The 19,713-nt window shown below is 43.7% G+C and overlaps 1 protein-coding gene across 8 annotated transcripts in view; it reads right to left on the bottom strand.

Annotated features, from left to right (window-relative positions):
• Window positions 1–2,728: 2,728 nt before the first annotated feature.
• ETV6 (ETS variant transcription factor 6) overlaps window positions 2,729–19,713 on the bottom strand; it is a 203,623-nt gene continuing 186,638 nt past the window's right edge. For 6 of the 8 annotated variants that reach the window (XM_084811328.1, XM_084811332.1, XM_084811333.1 and 3 more), the window contains 3 exons: window positions 12,846–12,988; window positions 11,771–11,871; window positions 2,730–7,994 (listed from right to left, as the gene is read on the bottom strand). In XM_084811328.1, coding sequence (XP_084667454.1) covers window positions 7,889–7,994; window positions 11,771–11,871; window positions 12,846–12,988 — 350 coding nt within the window. In that variant the 3' untranslated portion in view covers window positions 2,730–7,888. Of the gene's footprint in view, window positions 7,995–11,770; window positions 11,872–12,845; window positions 12,989–19,713 lie in introns of all 8 variants that reach the window. The other 2 variants (XM_084811331.1, XM_084811329.1) reach the window with 2 other exon arrangements.

The raw sequence follows: 19,713 nt of genomic DNA, 5'->3' as shown, positions 1-19,713 counted from the left end.
CATTCCGCTGACGAAGGACAACTAATGCTCATCCTCTGTTTGGACCTACATTTTTTCTCCTCAATACAGCCTATTCTCTTCACTCATTTGTTCTCAGCAGTAAATAAAAGAGAGAGAGATGTTAAAACAGTACATTGGTAAGCAAGGAAAAAAATAATCATAGTGTGGAAAACTATTTACTTGAGCTGCCTGAGTTTGTTTTAATGAAAGCCTTAACTGTGGAGAGATTTCAACAAATGCCTTCTGCAATTTCAGACTGGTTGCAGCCAAATGTTTCTCGTAGTTCATATCACTTGTCTGTGGAGAGGAGACAATGGAAAACATCCCTCATTGCATTTTCTGTTGAGCAGTTTCTGTGCAGAACAGGTTTCTCTACCAGTGATTGAAAGACTGTGAATACTAGACAAACCAGCAGGAAATAGAATTTTTGGCTAAGGAAAATAGGGAGATGACACAAACTAACCACTTTTGCTTTGCTTGCTGCAAATCTATTTTTTCTGTGACTTGTATGAATTGAGCAACTTCAGTCCATTTGCCTGACTTCTCTCTCTCTCTCTCTCTTTTTGCATTTTTACAGCCATAAGGAGGTCTAGCAAGTTGCTTAAAGAAATGCTTTGGAAACAACGGCCCCAGCTCCACTCCGCCCTGCTCAAAGCTGATGTTCTCAGGAAGCTGAATTCTGCAGTCAGTACCACATTCTCACTCCACTCCAGCTCCCGTCACACATACTCATGCATGGCTAGTTACATCAGAAAGTGGATGGAAATGTACCTCCTATGGAAAGTAATGCAGTGTGGTGGGTAGAGAACATCTGCATTTGGATGTGAATCTGATATATGCCTATGGCCCAGAGGACACTTCTGCGCACAGGTCTTCACTGGGCTGGTGTGCTTATGCTTTTTCAGTGCTTGCTTGGAATTTTAGCATACCCAGAGCTCTGCTCATATGCTTTGATACAGTAGCATGAGCTAAAAATAATTCCATTCTCCTTCCATTACCAAATATTCACTATTGAATATGTTAATTACCAAATATTAAATGTTTCATGTTACAACATAATCATTGTTGTTGTTCAGTCGTTCAGTCGTGTCCGACTCTTCGTGACCCCATGGACCATAGCACGCCAGGCCTTCCTGTCCTGCGCTCTCTCCCGGAGTGTGCTCAAGTCCATATTCATTGCATCAGTGATGCTATCTAGCCATCTCATCCTCTGCCGTCCCCTTCTCCTTTTGCCTTCAGTCTTTTTCCAGCCATTGTTCAAAAACCTTCTAGAAAACATCAAAAATAGGGAAATTCTGTCACGTGTATTTGTTTCTTCCTTTGCCAAGACCTTTTTTAACAAGATAAATCACATATTCAAACCACTGAGATTACAAAAAAGACTGAAGTCATGCCATATACAAAAATAAGGCATTGCAGTTATCAATAAGTAGGCCTAACCTACTTATTATCTAATTTTCATTTAAAGGTTAGTCAAAATTAACTTTGCCTCCAAAGACTAACATTTACCAAATACACCAAGGGAAGGTGGCCCAATAAACACGATCATTTTACTTCTGTTGTACAATGGCGTTATTCTTCAGAAATCCAAGTAGAAGGTGGAATGTAGGCTTCCCACCAAATTGCTTGGCTAAAAAAAGCAGGTTTCTAGCCTTCACTGTCATAGAAGGCTATAATGCAACCAGAGGTGGGCAACTTGTGGCCCTCTATGTGTTTTGGATTACAACTCCCATCATCCCTCACCATTGGCTATGCTGGCTAGGGCTGATGGGAGCCATAGGCAAAAACATCTGGAAGGTCACAAGCCTACCCCTGATGTAATCATTTTAATGTATAATGTAAGCTGGCTTCCTAGTATGCCTTAAGAGACAGTGCTGCTTATTATTTTATTATTATATTTGATGATGATGATTTTTCACATTAAATCCCGCCTTTTTTCCTCCTTAAGAGAGCAATCCTATGGCTGCTAGACACTGTCTAGCGGGCCATAGGATATGCTTATTTCTGGGAACTGACCGGCCCGCTCGTCCACGCTGCCTCCGAGGCAGCGCGGAGAAGCCCCGTCCTCTGTGCTCGCAAGAGGAGCGTGGAGCAACTGAAAAGGGGAGGGGCGGGGGCGTTCCGGGGCGGGGAGAGCAGAGCTGCGCGTACGACGCATCCTATGTGTTGTATGGCCGCTTCTTCTCCCCGTCAGCCCCCCCACCGCTACACAGCCGAAAACAGCTGTCCAGTGAAAAAGAGTAAGGTGGGAGAGGCGCGAGGGAACAATCCCCCTGTGCCTCTCCTGCCTTGCTTTGGACAGGTGGCCGCTTCTGAGGTCTGAGGCGGCTGCCTATCTAGTTTGGATTGCACCCTAAGGAACCCAAGGCGGCATACATGATCCTCCTCCTCCTCTCCGTTTTATCCCCACAACAACAACCCTGTGAGGTGGGTTGGGCTGAGAGTCTGTGACTGGCCCAGTCACCCAGTGAGCTTCCATAGCCAAGTGGGGACTAGAATCCGGATCTCCTGGCTCCCAGTCCAACACTCCTACTGCTACACCACACCGGCTTGTTCCTTTCCCAACCACACTTACCAGCACTAATTGGAATTTCCACACCACTAACAGGCTCACATTGAAGAAGGGTTAAAAGAAAATATTAAAATGTTAAATATTATGGTTCCAGAATTTCTGAAAGCTGCTCAGAAAACTCTGGTCTCTGTGTTTCTGTTGTTGTTTTGTTTTTAAAATAATAATTAAAAAATTAGAAAACTCTGGTCTCTTGTGCTTTTCATGAATCCAATGCACATTCATCATGGACCAGGATGTTCTGATTGCCCGTCATGCTTACATCAGCAAGCAAGCGTTACCTCTTGCATTGTTTGCGTGCCTGCAATATTTTACATCTTCTGTGCCAAACCGTCTCTTCCAGTTCTATCAAATCTTCCAATATCAGGTGCACAACATATGCAAACATTTTATTTATTTATTTATTTATTATTTATTTATTTCATTTCTATACCACTCAATAGCCGAAGCTCTCTCAAAAATGGCAAAATGTTTATTCAGCTTTAAGATGGTAACAGCCCTGATGCAAGATGGTCTCGTCTAGGGTAAAATGATACCATGTGAGACATGATCCCAGTATATAGACCATACACAGAACCCAAGGAAGGGTTGTGACAGTGGAAGTCAGGGCTGCTGGTAGGATTTACAGAACCAAAATATATCAAATAGTATCATATACCAAAGTATCTATTTCACACACACAAGAGTGGTGCAGCTAGGACTGGACCTCAGGGCCGAAGTGCAGGGCCCCGCAGTCCGCCCCCCCCCCCCGAATGACCAGGTGTCGCAGGTAATGAGAGTAGTGGCAAGCAGGCCTGGCGTTAGTCCCTGAGGTGCCATGGGTATGCCGGGGTGTAATTTCAGAAGTGTAGAAAATGTTATTTCAGGATTAAAATATAAACTTTTATTTCATGACTCATGAGATTGTATGCATTGGATGGGATCTTTATAGAGTAAAAGAGAAGAAAAGTAATGGAATGTGTCCAAGAATGCTTGGACAGGAAATTCTAGGACTTGTAGTTTAAGAGAGGATTTGTAATTCCAAAGAGTTCCTCAGTTCCTGCTGGCATTTTATCACTTAGGCAGAAGACACCAACAAGGTGTGGTGTTTGGCTGGCAACAGGATAGGAATTTTATTGTATAAAGACAAACATCATAGTAATCAGAGACTTTGAGAACCCCAAACCGATTCAGAAGAAGCCAGTGCTGTTGATATGATTTGCAGGCCACAGAACAAATGTAACAGCACAATCCTATGCATGTCTACTCAAAAGTAAATCCCAGTGAGTTCAATGGAACTTACTCCCAGGTAATCAGGCACAGGATTGCAGCCTAAATGAGTTAGGCCTGTGGTCTCTAGAATGTATAGAACAGGGGTGGGCAACTTGTGGCCCTCCAGATGTTTTGGCCTAGAACTCCTTCACCATTAGCTATCCTGACTAGGGCTGATGGAGACTCTAGGTCAAACATCTGGGGAGCCACAAATCCCTACCCTCACCCCTAGATATAGAAGAACTGACACTAGATCCCAGGGGCAGGGAGTAGTGTCTAAAGGGCTTTTGTCTGTGCACTCATACATAATTAATATACAGATATGTTGTACTGCCTTGTCTGGTAACAAATACAAATCAGGCATCCAGAAATGTAAAGAGAAGCTACAGGACATCAGTAAAACCTCCAATCTTTCAAAACAGGCAAGACCTTTCATGGAGGGCTTGGGTCACAAGCTGCATGTTACAAGTTTGTGCCAGGTCCAGAGAAATGACCCATGGGCACTGATGATACGTATGATAGGGCAAAGAATAGAGCTTTGGGCGTGTTAGAAAGGTGTGTGTACAGTGGAGACACTACAGTGAAGATGACACCGTAATTTTAACATGCTCCATATGTTTGCTTAAGGAAAGACAGCACATCCTTTTTTATATTAAAAAATTTATTGAGATGATGTAATTACAAGCATTTAAAAATTATTTGCAACTCACTGGCCCTGAGAAGAGGCATTCTTGTTTGCTTTGTTACATTCATTCAGTTCAATCCCTTAACCCCACACCTTGAAGAAAAAAGAAAGAGCCATCATCAACAGACTATAATTTACTTAAGAAAATAAAAAGATTTTTCTTAAAAAACGCGCACACACATACACACGCACACACACACACACACAGTACAACCATTTCATTCTTAATTTGCATATGGCTGCAGGCATTTAGAAATAAACAAATTGTATCCTCAGCCCTTGTGTGAACTTAGGGTTGCTTGCAATGTTCACTTTGTATGGGGAACCTGAAAGTGAATTCCTGTGGTAGGGCTCTTCCCCGAAGTTTTTATGTTTTAAGAGCAGATTTCCTATTAGTTCTACCATTGGCTATCATAGGCTGCTGCTGGTGGGGCAGAAAAGAGTGGAACTTCACAACAGGAGGAATAGTTCACAAATTAGACCCACTGTTGCCGTTTTCACTGGCAGCCATGCAGTAACTGTAACCTCTAGTTGGGCCCAAAGGAAACAAGAACTCGGATTGGATTCATGAATCTGAAAAACACACTGTTCCTGGTTGTAATTTTATCTCGCTCTTCAACAGCTATTGAATGAAATGTTATTTTTCCAACTACCACAATCACAGAAATTGCTTCTGGACAGATCTGTGATCACATGCCTCATAGATTAAATTTGCCTACACAGCCTGGGCTGCTTGCATTAATAAGAAGACATAGTCTGAAATCCTGCTCTTAGAGGTCTAACCTTTTAGAACTGAAGCCTTCTTGAATTGTTTAAGAATAGTTTACATTTGCTGCAACTGAATGGAGCACAGGCTTTCTTTCTGGAGAATCAGGCAACTATAAACAACGTAAGAATTTGCCCAAAAATGAACTGCAAATTCCAAAACAATAAATGGAATTGGAGGCCTTTGCAAATATATCAAGCAGTTAATTTGAAACTTGCGAAGGTAATAATTAGTAAGACCTCAAGGTTATTAAGAAATGATTCCATTAAACATCTTGGTAACGTTGCTTCATCGTTAGCTATTTGGGAAGCAACAGCTCTGTGGGGACTGATTTAAATTGGTTTTAAGTGCTGAGCATCTCTCGGCTAATGTGTGCAGGCTACTTAACTGGCCAATATCTAAGTAACAGCCAAGTTAAGTAATGATCAGCAGCTATGGGGCCATTGGGGAAAGGAAGACAGGGGCAGGGGGAGCTACCTCTGGAGAAGAGTGATGAGCAAAGAGTGGGAGAGTGGTCGCTTACATGTGTGAGAGAATGAATGTTTTACTTGTGTGCAAAATTAATTCCATATGCTGTATTTTAAATATAAGAAGTTTATCTCTATCAGTAGTACATGTCATTTCACTATTAAACATTTTCTAGAACAAAAAATCCGAGAAGTAGGACTTTGCCGATTGTCTAGTGAATACTGCTGTGAAAACCTATTAAATAGTGAGTGATTTTACTGACACTGATAAAAAAACACCCCCAACCAATGGCCTGGGCTGTGTGCATTACTTAACCTTACCATGCAAATTCAGAAACAGGTACTAGGTTCAACGTCTTGAGAATCTCAAGCTTCATTCTCTACCCCCTGGGGGAAAAAAAGCTGATTTCTAGCCATTAAGATTCATAAGATGGGCCTGAAAGAGTGTGGTAAAATGTCAGAAACAAGAAAGGTAGTTGAGCAGGATTTCCACTGATGGGGGCGGGTGAGAAATAGGGCTTCATTATTCAGCATAACTTTGTGACCCCCCCACACACACTTGTACAAGCAGAACACATTATGCAAATTAAGAAAACAGATGCAAGTATACTTAATTTGCATATCAGATCAAAGTGATAACATTTCATATTTCCTGATACAGTTTAAGTTAATGTGGCACAAGATTTTGATTTCTTGAACATAACATATACACAACCCTGTCAATGGCTTTTATAAAGTGTAGATGCTGTAACACAGACAGCATTCTGTCATCATGTGTACACATGAACATATGAACTCTACATGGAGTAAGATATTTTGTGGTATAGAACCATAGGATAACATACTGCCTTCAGCATAATTTAACAACCTTGAGAGGAAAGGGGCTTATCGAGGTTTAAAGAACTAAGATTTCCTACCAACAAAAGGCGCATACAAAACTCCTCTCGCTCTAAAGGCTACAAACCTAACCTGGAGCTGCAAGAAGCTAAATCATTTAAACTTAACAGGCCAAGAATGCTAGTCCTTTTTATTAAAAACCACAAAGGGAATGGGTAAGATGGCCAGAAAATGGCAATGTTGCGCTTGGATAGAGTAAAACAAAACCAATGCAAAGATCAGTCCAGAAATTCAGTCTGTTTTTTTGTTCTTTTTAGCACATATGGTTGTGTTGACACCCCTCAGAGAAGTGTAGGGCAGTCTTGGGGAAGCTTCCAGAAAGGCTAAACTGCCATTTTGAAGGTCCTCTTTCTTCTGTTTTTATGATCAACCATTTCTTCCACCTCTAAAGGCAATTGGCTAGCACCAAAATCCAACCTCTGTTTTAGAGCTGATAATACCCTGGTGACGCCTCAACAAATCCAGTCAAGCAAAAATTTTATCTTAGCAGTATAGTTTTTCCTTAAACCTTCCTTGAGCTGGAAAGGCATGAAGAGGTCTACTATATTTTGTCAGAGGTTCTCCTATTTATTTCTCTTTCCTGCACTACCGAGGTGTTTGGATGATGTCCGCGTGCTCTGGGAGGTTTCCAGCACTTTCACGACCCAACACCAGCTCAATATTTGCCAGTTAGACCTCCCACACCTTTAATCAGCACTTCTCCCCCTTTCTAAAACCCTCAATCATAGATTGCAATCCAAGATCTTCTACCTTTGTGACAAGAGTGAATAAAAGCGATTTAGGCAAGTGGAGACATTTTCGACCCCTCTTACGACATCTGTCACTATTTGTTCCTATGCTGCGATCATATCGTGATACTCTGCACAGAAAACAGTTGTGCTACATTTCCATAGGAAAGCCTTCAGAATAAGCAAAAGCGTGATGTTTTGCTCTACAAAAGTAATTAAAAAGGCCAAATGGCATGTTAATAAGAAAAAAAATCCCAAGCCAACCAAACAAAAACCGAAAACAAAAAACACTCCAGGGTGAGGGAGACTCTAAATACCAACAACGTAGTAGCGCTATGCCCCCCCCCTCCCAACTCCTGCCGCCAACACCATTCTTGCCAATGGATTTATTTTGTTAAGGAGCTCTGGGGTCCTGCATGGTCTCCAAGGTAAATGCTACGTCCTGGGGTTTCATTTCCCATATGAATGTGCCTCCATATAGACTGCTCTTCCACAGACCAAAGTGAAGCAAGGAAACTGGTTCCTTCAGCACTCATCTTCCTGGTATATTTGCTCATCCAGTTCTTGAGATTCAAGATGCTCCAGGCGGTCGGTGCGGCCACTCATAATCTCATCTGGGGTCTTCATGAACCTGCAAAAGCAAGTGACATAGAAATATGACAGGACCGGGTTTCGTTCTTTGTGTGCATTGGAATGTTTTAGGTCATGTTTTTAACCTGTATTTGTGCTCATGATTTCCCTGCCTTCTCCCAAGCTACAGCTAATGAAGTAAAGTAGGGACAGGAAAACCTAATGACTAGGGAGCTGCGGGTCAACAATGTGTCAGCAGCTGCATTTTCCTCTACAGCAGGGTTGGAGGGCCTGTGACCCTCCAGATGTTGTTGGGCAAGGCCAATCAATGGTCAGGGATGATGGGTGTCGGGAGTCCAACAACACTGAGAGGCCCACTGGTTCCCTAGCCCTGCTCTGTAACATCTAGTTTTGGCCTATGCTGCATGTATTTCCATACATGTATTTGTTGCAGTCACACTTTATGTATGTTGGGCGTGCACCTAAAGTATTTGATGCCTAAAAATGCAGTGTGTGAAGCAGCCCTGTCTGTATCCAGAAAACAACGTCCTGGGAGTGAAGTAAGACCCTAAAGAATTCTGAAATGATATACAGATAATAGGTAACTTGCTGCTATTCCATATATATAGTCAGTCTGAGTTATTAATAGAACAAAGTAGTTTGAAATAGTGGTCCAATTATCTTCCGAGGGAAGAGGAATCGCTCAGTGGACGAGAGCACATACTTTGCATGCAGAAGGTCCATAGTTCAATCCCTCTCTAGTTAAAGGACTTCAGAAGCAGAGCTCAGGAAGACCTACCCGCCGAGACCTTGGATAGTGGCTATCTGACAGAGTAGACAGTTTGGGCTAGATGGACCAGTGAACTAATCTGCTATTAGTCAGAGTCATATGTTCATTTTTTAATTGTCACTAGAACCTGCAAAGGCACCGTCTCAGAATAACGACTTCAGCTAAGGTGCTACCTGGTTCTACATGCCTTTTATCCCCCAACTGTAGGAAAATATAGTTAGTACTGAAATATAAAGCCTGATTCTTGTACTATGTTTCACAATAAAAACAATAAACTCCGAACTACTTTGAATGGTAATGGTGGCTTCACTCTGTCACCTCTATTACTGCAGTCTCCCATATTTGCCACTTGCCTAAGGTAAGAAGCAACTTGACCAACGGAACATCTAAGGACGAACTGCCTCGCTGAGGTGACAGACCTGCATGTGTACCCCCCACAATCCTCTCAGGGAGCACCTCGACAATGATAGATTTGGGGGTCTTGGATTTAGGGCAGTAAATTGGCAAAACCCTCTCAGATGCTCAGAAGTTTGTTTTTTAGATAGACTGTTTTATTTATTTGTTTGTTTTTATTAAAACAGTTGTATCTTACAGTTCTGGTGCAAAAGCACCACCTGGGGCAGCTTGCAATGTTTAAACGTTACAGTTTCACAGAAACAGTAATTATAAAACAATCAGCCAAGGAGACAGGCTCAACAGTTCAAACCAAAACTTTAAAATATTATCTGCCACATCCAGCAAGAGTCTGGCAGAATGAAACGGTCTTCAACAACCAGGAAAAAGCAGTGAGGGAATGGGCCAAGAACATTTCCTGGAGCATGTCATTCCACGATCTGGCTGCAGCCGCTGAGAAGGCCCTCCCCTCTTTCGTCTCACTCAAATGTGCTACAGTCCTAGATGGGACACAGAGAAGGGCCTCTCCTCCTGATCTTAGGGAGCAGGCAAGATGAGATGGAAGGAGGTGGTCCTTAAGGTATCCTGAGCCTGAACTGTTTAAGGCTTGAAAGGTAATTGCCAACATTTTGAATTGTGTCCAAAAGCAAATTGCTAAGCAGTGCAGTTGTGAAGGACGGATGTAACATGATCTCATTGGCAAATGCCCACCAACGTCCTTGCACCTGCATTCTGGACTAACTGAAGCTTCTGAGGACACTTCAAAGGTAGCTTCATGTAGAGCATGTTGCAATAATCCAACCTGGATATAACTAAGGCATATGTTGCCACCATCAGATGTAACCTCCTCAAGGACTGGCACAGCTGATGGACCAGCCTCAACTGGCCAGAGCCACTCCTGGCCACCTGGTCATTCAAGTGTAAACCTGAGTTCAGGAGCACCCCAGACTGCGAACTGGATTCTTCAATGGGAGTACTACACCATCCAAAACCAGTTGAATCCCTGTTTGAGAGTCTGTCTCCTTCTTGGCCTCGAACACCTCTTTCTTGTCTGAATTAAGCATCAAATTTCTAGCTATAATTCAGCCATTTACCGCCTATAGGCACCAATTCAGAACAGAGTTACATATCATCCACATATTGGTGACAATGCACTCCAAATTCTCAGATGATCTCTTACAGCAGTTCCATGTCCATACGTAGCATGAAGGAGAAGATCAATCAATACAAGACATTGTCAGGAGCACCTTGGCAGCCTCTCTCAGTAGATTCCAATAGCCAACTCAAGACACAAACGAAAGGATTTCTTTTCAAAGCTTTAATCCTTGTACAACTTAATGACTCTTTCAGATTCTAATCACTAGCGACTAAAGCAAGGAACAGCAGAGTGGCCTAAGCTTCAAGTAGGCAGTTGATCCCCATTTGAAAGACAGTCACTTGAAGACCCAGAAGTTATGGGCTAGGGAGAGATCCTCCCTCTTTCTCTTGGGTCCATGGGAGGCGGCCGCTGCTTGCGTGCCAAACGGGCGCTATGCCTCCTTTCCGCGCCCTCCATCGCTCGTCGCTCTTTGAGTCTGCGTCGAGCATCTAAAAAGCCCCCCTCCCGCACTACCAGGGTCACTATCTACCTCAGGAATGCCGGCAGGAGGAATCTCTGCCAGGTGCTGAGCCTGTGAGGGATGAGCTGGCTCCTCTCCCACGGATTGTTCCTCCTCCTCAGAATCAGAACTGCTCTGGGGCTCTCTGGGCTCAGTTTCCACCCTGACAGACATCATAAACCAATGGCCAAGGTGACAAAATGGAGTTCCCCAACACCACTTTCTGGAACTGACCCTCAAGGATGGACTGTAACTATCCTAAATTGGCATCTCGCAATACCAATCCTGCCAGGTAGTCCAGAACAATATCACAAGTGATGGTACTGAATGCCGCTGCCAGGCACAGCAGAACCAACAGGATTGTATTTTCCCTGTTCAGTTCCTGGAGAAGTTCATCTACGAAAGCAACCAAGCAGTCTCAGTCCCAAAACAATGCGTGGAGCCAAACAGAAATGGGTTTAGATAATCCATTCCATCCAAGAACCCTTGGAAGTGCGGTGTTACCACATGCTTGTAAACCCAAGACTGGCAAAGTTGAGACTTGTCAGTATTATCCAATGCAGTGGAGTCCAGAGAAGGCTTTTTCAAGAGAGGTCTTACAATCACCATCTCAAAGCTGGATGGAACAATGCCTTCCTCTAAGGAGGTGTTCACCACTCTCCTTAAAAACTTCCTGACTGTTAGAGTGATACGACAATGGAACCAACTACCCAGGGAGGTGGTGGGCTCTCCCACACTGGAGGCGTTCAAGACGAGGCTGGACAGCCGCCTGTCAGGGATGCTCTGACTTGGATTCCTGCAGTGAGCAGGGGGTTGGACTCGATGGCCTTGTAGGCCCCTTCCAACTCTACTATTCTATGAGTCTACGAGTACATCCACTCGAGTAAGGCTCCTATGGCTGCTTTAATCAGGATGGACAATGGTCAAGCATGCCTATGGCTGTTCTCACACTACGAAGGAATATCTGCAGAGAAACAACCATTCTGTTTCATAACTTCCTCCAAGCTTATCCGTAAGAAATTCCCCCAAAGAACAAGAAGAATGAGGAAGTATTACCTGAACAAAAGCCTCTGTCCCGGCTCCTTTCTGATAATATTTAGTTTATAGTAGTGGCGCAATGCTCTAGACATTTTCTCATATGTCATATTTGTTCTGTTCTGTTCATTTCAAAGTAAAAACAAGGAAAGCGTTAAGCAAGAATTACATTTAAACAATACAGTGATGGAAGGGGGTCAGGCTCATGTTTCCCTTTGTTCCCTTGTTAAACCATTTTGGAAAGAATGTTATCCATCTATATAATAAAAGTCCCAGCTCTCACCATTCCGTCACACTCTAGCACAGACCAAGAAACAGAAGTCTGCTTGGGGCTATACGGACCAAGGCACCGGACTGTATAGATCGGGTGGATGCTGTATTGATTCTCAGTAGCTCTCATCCCTTAATTTTGTCCTAAATACATAAATACTTGCCCCTGTCGAAAAGTAAGAGGAGCCCTTCTGGATCCAAGCAAAGGCTGATCTAGCCCAGCATTCTGTTCCCGCTGTGGCCAACCAGCTGCCTGCGGGAAGCCCACAAGTGCCGGACTTGAGGACACGGTTGCAGTGAGGGCAAAGCCTGCCCTCTGAAAGTGGATGGCACGCCCCCACCAGCAGCTGGTCTTCTGGAGTAGCAGATGGACTATCCTCCAGCCAGGATTTATGCAATATACAAACTCTCCATCCACGTACCCTTTGCTCATGGTAATGATTGGCAGGGTTAGCACAGCAGGCATCCCTTTACTTTCTCCCATGTACATGGACAATTGCCACTCATTCAGTCGGGAAGTCGGGAAGTCAAGATCAACCCTCGCCACTAATCTCTAAGGTGTGGACAAGGCAACTGTTTCACACTAACAAAACAGCCACCGTCATGACCGTTAAGTAAGTGTGGAGGGAGAGTCGTATATTGAAAGGACTCTTGAAGGCGCAGCATTTCTTTGTGTGCTTTGTGTATATAAACACATTATTCTAGCGAAATCCTTTTTTCTCTCTTTCTCCCCCCCCCCCCCCGGCCCCGTTTAAAATTGCTGGGTTAGTATACAAATGTTATAGGCCAGCAACAGTTGATGTACCAAAGTTAGGCTGCTCTTTACCTTATGGTTCCCCCACAGCCGAGCAAGCCCATTAGGATCCACTATCCGAAATATCTTGGATTCCCTGTCCTCCCATCGGATGAAGTTTTCGTACCGGCTGTCTGAAAGCAGTTGATAGACATAATCCCAAAGGAGCCTGCAGTCTGTGAAGAGAAGGGCACAACGGTTTGCGAAAGACTCTTGCCTGGAATGAATTAGGCAGTTTGCTGTGATTAGGTCACCAAAGGGAATGATGCTGACAATTCAGATTTCAGTTTAAGAACGGCCTTGGGGTCAGGCCAAGGCCCACCTAGTCCAACGTTTTGTTTCCAACACCAGTCAGCCAGGCAGCTCTGGGAAATGAGCAGCGCATGAAGGTGATGGCTTTCCCCTGCTATTTGTCTCCAGCATTTAGTATTCAGGAATGCAAGTGGGGCTGTGCAATGAAATGTAGCAGTGTGGAGAGCTTCTGTTCAGGATTCCAGTCACCCTGTTCTGTCGGTCAGCATTCTGTGCTTACTGAGGGTTTTATCCAATGTTAGTCCTACTTACTGAGACCCACTGCAATGAATGGGACTTAAGTTGGACTAACACTGGATGCATCCCTGAGCACACTCATTCCTGATTACCCTCCCACCCCTTTTGCATAGTTTGTGTTAGACACATGAGCCTTTCCCCTGTAAGTTTTTTTCCCCTTTATATATATTTTTTTCCCCCCCTGCAAACCTCAGGGTTAGCCAGAGTCTGCATGTGTGTGTGTGATGTGATTTTGGCTACATTCACACAAAGATGGGAAAATTTTAATCCTTAAAAAAGATGGGAACATTTTAATCCTTAAAATGTTTTAAGGAATGATGATACTGATTGCTTGTAGAAATTATGCCTTGTTGTTGTCAGGAGTGCCCTAGCTGCCTCTTACAGTCCCCTCCATTAGCCAACTCAAGACACAGATGAAAAGGATTCTTTCCAAGGCTTTATTCCTTTACAACTTAATGACTCTTTCAGATACTAATTACCAGCGACTAAGAAGGAACTGCACTGGGGTAGTTAGCAGAGTAGCCTAAGCTCCGGGTAAGGCAGTTGGTCCTCGTTTGAAGGAGAAGCGCGGGAAGACTCTGAACTTATGGGCTAGGGAGAGGTCCTCCCTCTTACCCTTGGGTCCTCGGGACGCGACCGTTGTTTGAGCGCCAAGCAGGCAGAGTGCCTCCTCTCGGCGCCCTCCATCTGGCGCCGCTCCCTGCATCTGCGCCGAGCATCCAGCAAGGCCCCCTCCCCCACTCTCTCGCTGCCAGGGTCACCATCTCTCTCAGGAAAGCAGGCGGGAGGAATCTCTCCCTGCCACTGTGCCTGTGAGCGATGAGCGAGCTCCTCTCCCATGGGTCGTTGCCCTTCCTCAGAATCAGAACTGCTCTGGGGCTCTATGGGCTCAGTTTCCACCCTGACAGTTGTCATGATCTGAGTGTACCCATAATGTGACCATCATTTAAGTTACACATAATCACAATATTGTCCCTTTTGGCCCCCCCCCCCCCCGATTTCTTTCTCCATCACAACATCACCATCAAAACTTTGGTCAGGGGTCAACACTAACTCCTCAGTACTATATTGCTTTTTCAGTCTCATATTTCGATGCACTGGTGTATGAGGAAATTTGTTCTTCCTAAAGTTCCTTACTGACTGCACTAGCTGTTGCACTGGGACGCACCACCAGCACTACCTACTCCATTTCTCCTGTTGATTTTATATTTGTATAAAGATTTATTCTATTTGCAAGGTTTCTTGTATGTCTACTATAACTTGGTTCTTGTCTAATACCAGACTTTTTTGGTAGTGGCCCCTCAGCTCTGGAATGTTCCCCAAAGGGAAGCTTGCCTGGTACCCTCACTCACTTTGTTAGTGCCGGGCTAAGGTCTTCCTGTTTCCCCAGGATTTTAAAATATGTTTCTGTTTTATTATTTCAGTACCTGCAATGTGGTTTTACATCTTGGACCTGATATTATATTTTATCCTGTGTTGCCACGTTTATTCATTTTATATTGTTGATTTTATTTGTATATCATCATCATCATCTACTTTTATTAGCCTAGATAAATGTATTTTATGAATAATTTAATACATTAAATAAATAACTATAACCTGCTCATCTTGACTTTGAGACAGTTGGCATAAGCACCAACACACCTATTGTTCTCTCTGTATGTCTTGACTGTAACATATGCTGTATCTCCAACCTTTCCTTGTCTCTCCATACTCATCCACTTCTATCATGTTCTCAGTTACAGGGACAGGTGGGTATCTGCTGGAGGCCTTGTCTACAGCCTGTCACAGGTGAGGACAGAGAACAATGCCAGGAAGGGGCTACCAGTAACATATATCTGGCCTTGAGCTGTATCCTGTGGCAGTAGGTTCCACACTCTAATTACATGCACACCCATGTGTGTACTTTATGAACTGTGATTCATGACTCAGACCTGTAGCAAAGGCAACAATCTACTTGTATTCAAGGCAATGAAAAGACAGTGATGTTTTAAGACCTAAAGCCAGTATGTAGTGCAAAAAGGGACAAACAAGCCAAAATTAACCCCTTAGGTGCTATGGAGCACTATGGAGGCCACTGAATTTCAGCAGCAAATTAGAAATTATTTATTTATTACAATCTTTTAGAAAGGGCGGCTTGCGGGGGAGTGGGGTCCTGCAGTTGCCCACACCTGCTTTAGATATTCCAGGATTCAATGAATGTGGACCTTTTCCCTACTTAAGATCTGGCTTCAGAGTTAAGGTTTATTAGCTAAATCATACATACTACATATTCATTGCTATGCCAGTATTCCGTATGTATGTTTCTGACACTTTGCTCCAACTCAACATTTGCATAAAACCTGCAAAAGCACTTGTAATTACTACAGAGCTATTAAGCAGTTAAATACCTTCCCTTTTGATAATTGGATTGAAATTTTCCCCTGGTAAATACTCCAGATCTCTAATTAAAGGTCTAACAGATTACTTAGATTTTGTTTACATTTCCCTTCCTCCCCCTTTAGTGCCCCATTTTTTATATGAAGGAAGCAAAAAGTTATTGCCCCATTCTTCCTACTTGGCTCTAGTGAATTGTACAGTGCAGGCATCTGCGATGAAAAATTCCGAATTGTGGTTCAAGCCAATATAGTGTCAGACTTCAAAGGCCAGATTTTTCTTTTGAAAGGGGAAGGAGTGAATTTCACCTTCTGCATCATATAAGCTGACTGCTGCTCTTTACTTATTTTAAAATTTCTATAATGCTTTGCTACCCATTGGACGCACATAACGGCGGGAAATCTTGGGTTAATTAACCCAATGATTTGCCAAGTTATGTGCTGCTGCCATTTTGAATACACAACCTTTCATGGACTCCATTGTAGTTTATTTCATGATGTGTACATTATAGGTTAAACAACCCACACTTAACCTAGGAACTAATTCTTAATTAACCCACAATTTGGTACCACTACGTATGAACTGGGTCAATATGAAACAATAAAGGGAAGAGATAATTTAAAACATTAAAATCCATTTTCCCTTTAAAAAGGCTAAACACCCATAGAGACATGCTACTAACCAAGACACTTGCTCTCAAATCCAGTTCTCAAGTCGGGCAGGAAAATAAAAGCTTTCACTAATTTTCTACTGATAAGGTAGAACTTGTAAATGTCCTGCAGGAGCAAATTTCATAACATAGGGTCCACCACAGCCAATCCCTGGTTTCTGATATCAGGGAGCTTCACCTCAGACAGAGTTAGCACCCAAACAAATGGCTATTCATTAGCTTCATTCACCAGGAGCAGGTGGGGTGGGGGTTGTACATCTTACCTAAAAGGGTAGATTATATATACTTGTGAATATATTGCATGTACTCCTGTGACTATATTGAGAATTCCTGCTTTGATCTATGAGAGCCAGTGTGGTGTAGTGGCAAGAGTGTTGGACTAGGAGCTGGGAGATCCGGGTTCTAGTCCCCACTCGACCATGGAAGCTCACTGGGTGACTTTGGGCCAGTCACACACTCTCAGCCCAACCCACCTCACAGGGTTGTTGTTGTGAGGATAAAATGGAGAGGAGGAGGATAATGTAAGCCGCCTTGGGCTCCTTGCAAGAGGAAAAAAGGCGGGGTATAAATGCAATAAATAATAAAAATAATAATGATCTGTATTGCTACAGATCAAAGGAGAGGGGTAATGTCCCACTTTCAGAGGTAATGTTCAGAGGTAATGTCCCACTTTCTGCCTCTGGCATCTCCTCTGTTTGCTGGTCTGAGGAAGTCCTTCCAAATCTTTGGAATGAAGAAATGGCCGGGAGAGTGGTGGGCATGGTCACTCCTAAAGGTCCTGTGTTGCATGATAGAGCTTGGTTAGCATCACGGTTTTCTGAGGAGCTGGGAGCAATGAAACAGCAAGGGACATGGCTGGAGGGATTGTGAAGAAAAACCTGGGAGAACAGCAGTGGGCCAGAGCACATTTTAGGACCTACTTTACAGAAGTGATGGTGGTGAAAAAATTGTTGTTCTTTGCCATTGCTGTGTCTGTAAAATGTTGGCCAATAGAACTTGTTCCAAGTGGTCCGGTCAGCCTTCCCCAACCTGGGGCCCTCTAGATATGCTGGACCTACAACTCCCATAATTTCCATGTATGCTGTAGTCCCAACATATCTGGAGGGTCCCAGGTTGGGGAAGGCTGGGTTAGGGGCTGTAAGGTTCACTGAGTTTATCGTATGTGAAGCACTCTGAACATTATAATTAATATTATTATCATTATTGTTAACTCAGAGTTGAAACTGGCATCATGGGAGTAGGAAACCCAGAACTGCTTTGCATAAGGTTCTAAGAATCAGGCAGCATGGGAACTGAAACCCACAACCAGGAGGCATCAAGGATTAAAGACACAGCAGAAGTAAGCGCTGCCTTGTTCTTTATTGTTTGGCCATGACTGGCTCCAGCCAAGTTATTCATATCTTGCTTGGAACCCTGGAGCCAAAAACAGCAAACAAAAACCAGCTTCCCTCAGCAAACAGGCATTTCCAGTATAGATGTCAAGTACCATGTTCTCCTCTTCTTGTCCTCTGATGACTGTACTTAAGCATATTGCCCTCTACAAATCCAGGATAATCTGAAATAGAATTCCTAAACACTGAATCTAAATACTGAGTCTGAATAGTAGTTTCAATGCACGTGCGTATACTAAAATATTTGCAGATCTGATTTTCTCTGATAAATCATCCGCATTTTACTCCTGGGCATAATCTAGCAAGAGTTAAGTATTTTTAATTCAATGACAGTCAAGCTCATGTTTAAATCTCTTCTGCTGAAATCAACGGGACTGATACAACACTGGAGACCCAAGGCTGGATCTAAGAGCTTTTTAAAAGATTAAAAGGAGGGGGCTTTGGCACCGGAGGAAGGATTCTTTTTTCCCCTATGATGTTTCTCCAAACTACCCCCCCCCCGCAAACTATACCCACATGAGTTTGTGCGCGTGCGTATGTGCGCGTATGTGTGAGCGAGCGAGCGATTAAGGAAACAGAACTGGGGCGAAGGGTTAATTCCTGTTCCCTAGTGCTATGGCCCAGGTCCAGATCCAATTCCACGCCACCCCATCCCTGGCTGTTTTAAACTAAATTAAAAGAGAGCTGGAGATTTAATCACTTGATCATGCATCTCTAATGTCTCATCAAGTTTGGCTCTAAAAATGTTGGACTTTGGCTGGATTATGCCCTGTATTTGTCAGAATAACTAGACAGAAAGAAAACTTACATGGAATTTTCCTACCGGGGGGGGGGGGGGGCTCGGGGGCTCTTGACATTATTATACTGTGGTTCTATGTCCTTATTTTACGTAGCATTTCCTTAAGGTAAGGAAGGTAAGGTTCCTTCTCTGTTTGCCCAGCCGAACAAAACTCTTAGCAGATAATGCCTGATTTAGAATCTAGAATAACCAAATTTAGCTGGGGGAACCGTCTCTTGCAGTATAAATTTAAGCAATATTGAAATTCTTTTCCTGGCTTTACCCACTTAAGGAAAAGAATCGGACTTGAAGCAGTCTCGGGAAATCTGGTTTTTCTGTGATAAGCTCTGGGGTGGCCACAACGTGATATATCCCTAATGACCTCAACACGCAGCCAGCTCGGAGTAAATTGTTGGTGGAAGCACCCCCCAGGTTTGCATGACACGACAGCCCACCATGGCTTAATTTACCTGCAGAGGCTGTTGTGCTGTGCTGGGTGCCTGTGGGCACCATTTTTGCATGACGCTCACAAATGCCCAGCTTGCTGTGGCTTGTGTTGTGCAAACCCAGGCAGCAGGGGTTGTTTGGAGGTTAGCCAACCCTCAACAACCCTCAAATGACCCCAAAAGCCAGCGGTTGTTTGAGGGCTGTCTAACCCTCAAACAACCCCTGCCGCTTGGGTCTGCATGACATGACAAGCCATGGCAAGGCGGGTGCCATGCAAAAATGGCACCTGTGGGCACCCAGCAAGACACAACAGCCCCCATTGGTAACTAATGGTGTGCTGTTGTGGCATGCAAACAGCCCACTGTAAGGCAGCTTCATGTCACTGGATTCACTTTTCCATCTGTGCTACATGAACTAGTGTCACATTACTGTTTCAAATATTTCAAAGACTCAACTGAGCAGAAGAAGATTCTTGACAAATTCCTATTAACATGGTGGATGGGACAGAGAACCTCCCCAGCAGTTTAGCAAATATTCATCCACGTGCTTTTGCACTTATCCACTGCAAATAAAACAGCAATTTGTCACTCTGGATGCTAAAGGTCACTCAGAATAATGTAGGCTCCCCAGTGATCAGTGTTTGTGATTAATTGCTTACGTGATCGCTTTACCACGCACAGAACAAATGTT

The sequence above is a fragment of the Heloderma suspectum genome, chromosome 7 (assembly GCF_057233095.1).
Source record: "Heloderma suspectum isolate Gila_16-S chromosome 7, 16-S_ref, whole genome shotgun sequence".
In the NCBI taxonomy this organism is placed as follows: Eukaryota; Metazoa; Chordata; class Lepidosauria; order Squamata; family Helodermatidae; genus Heloderma; species Heloderma suspectum.
This window is presented reverse-complemented; position numbering and strand designations above follow the sequence as displayed.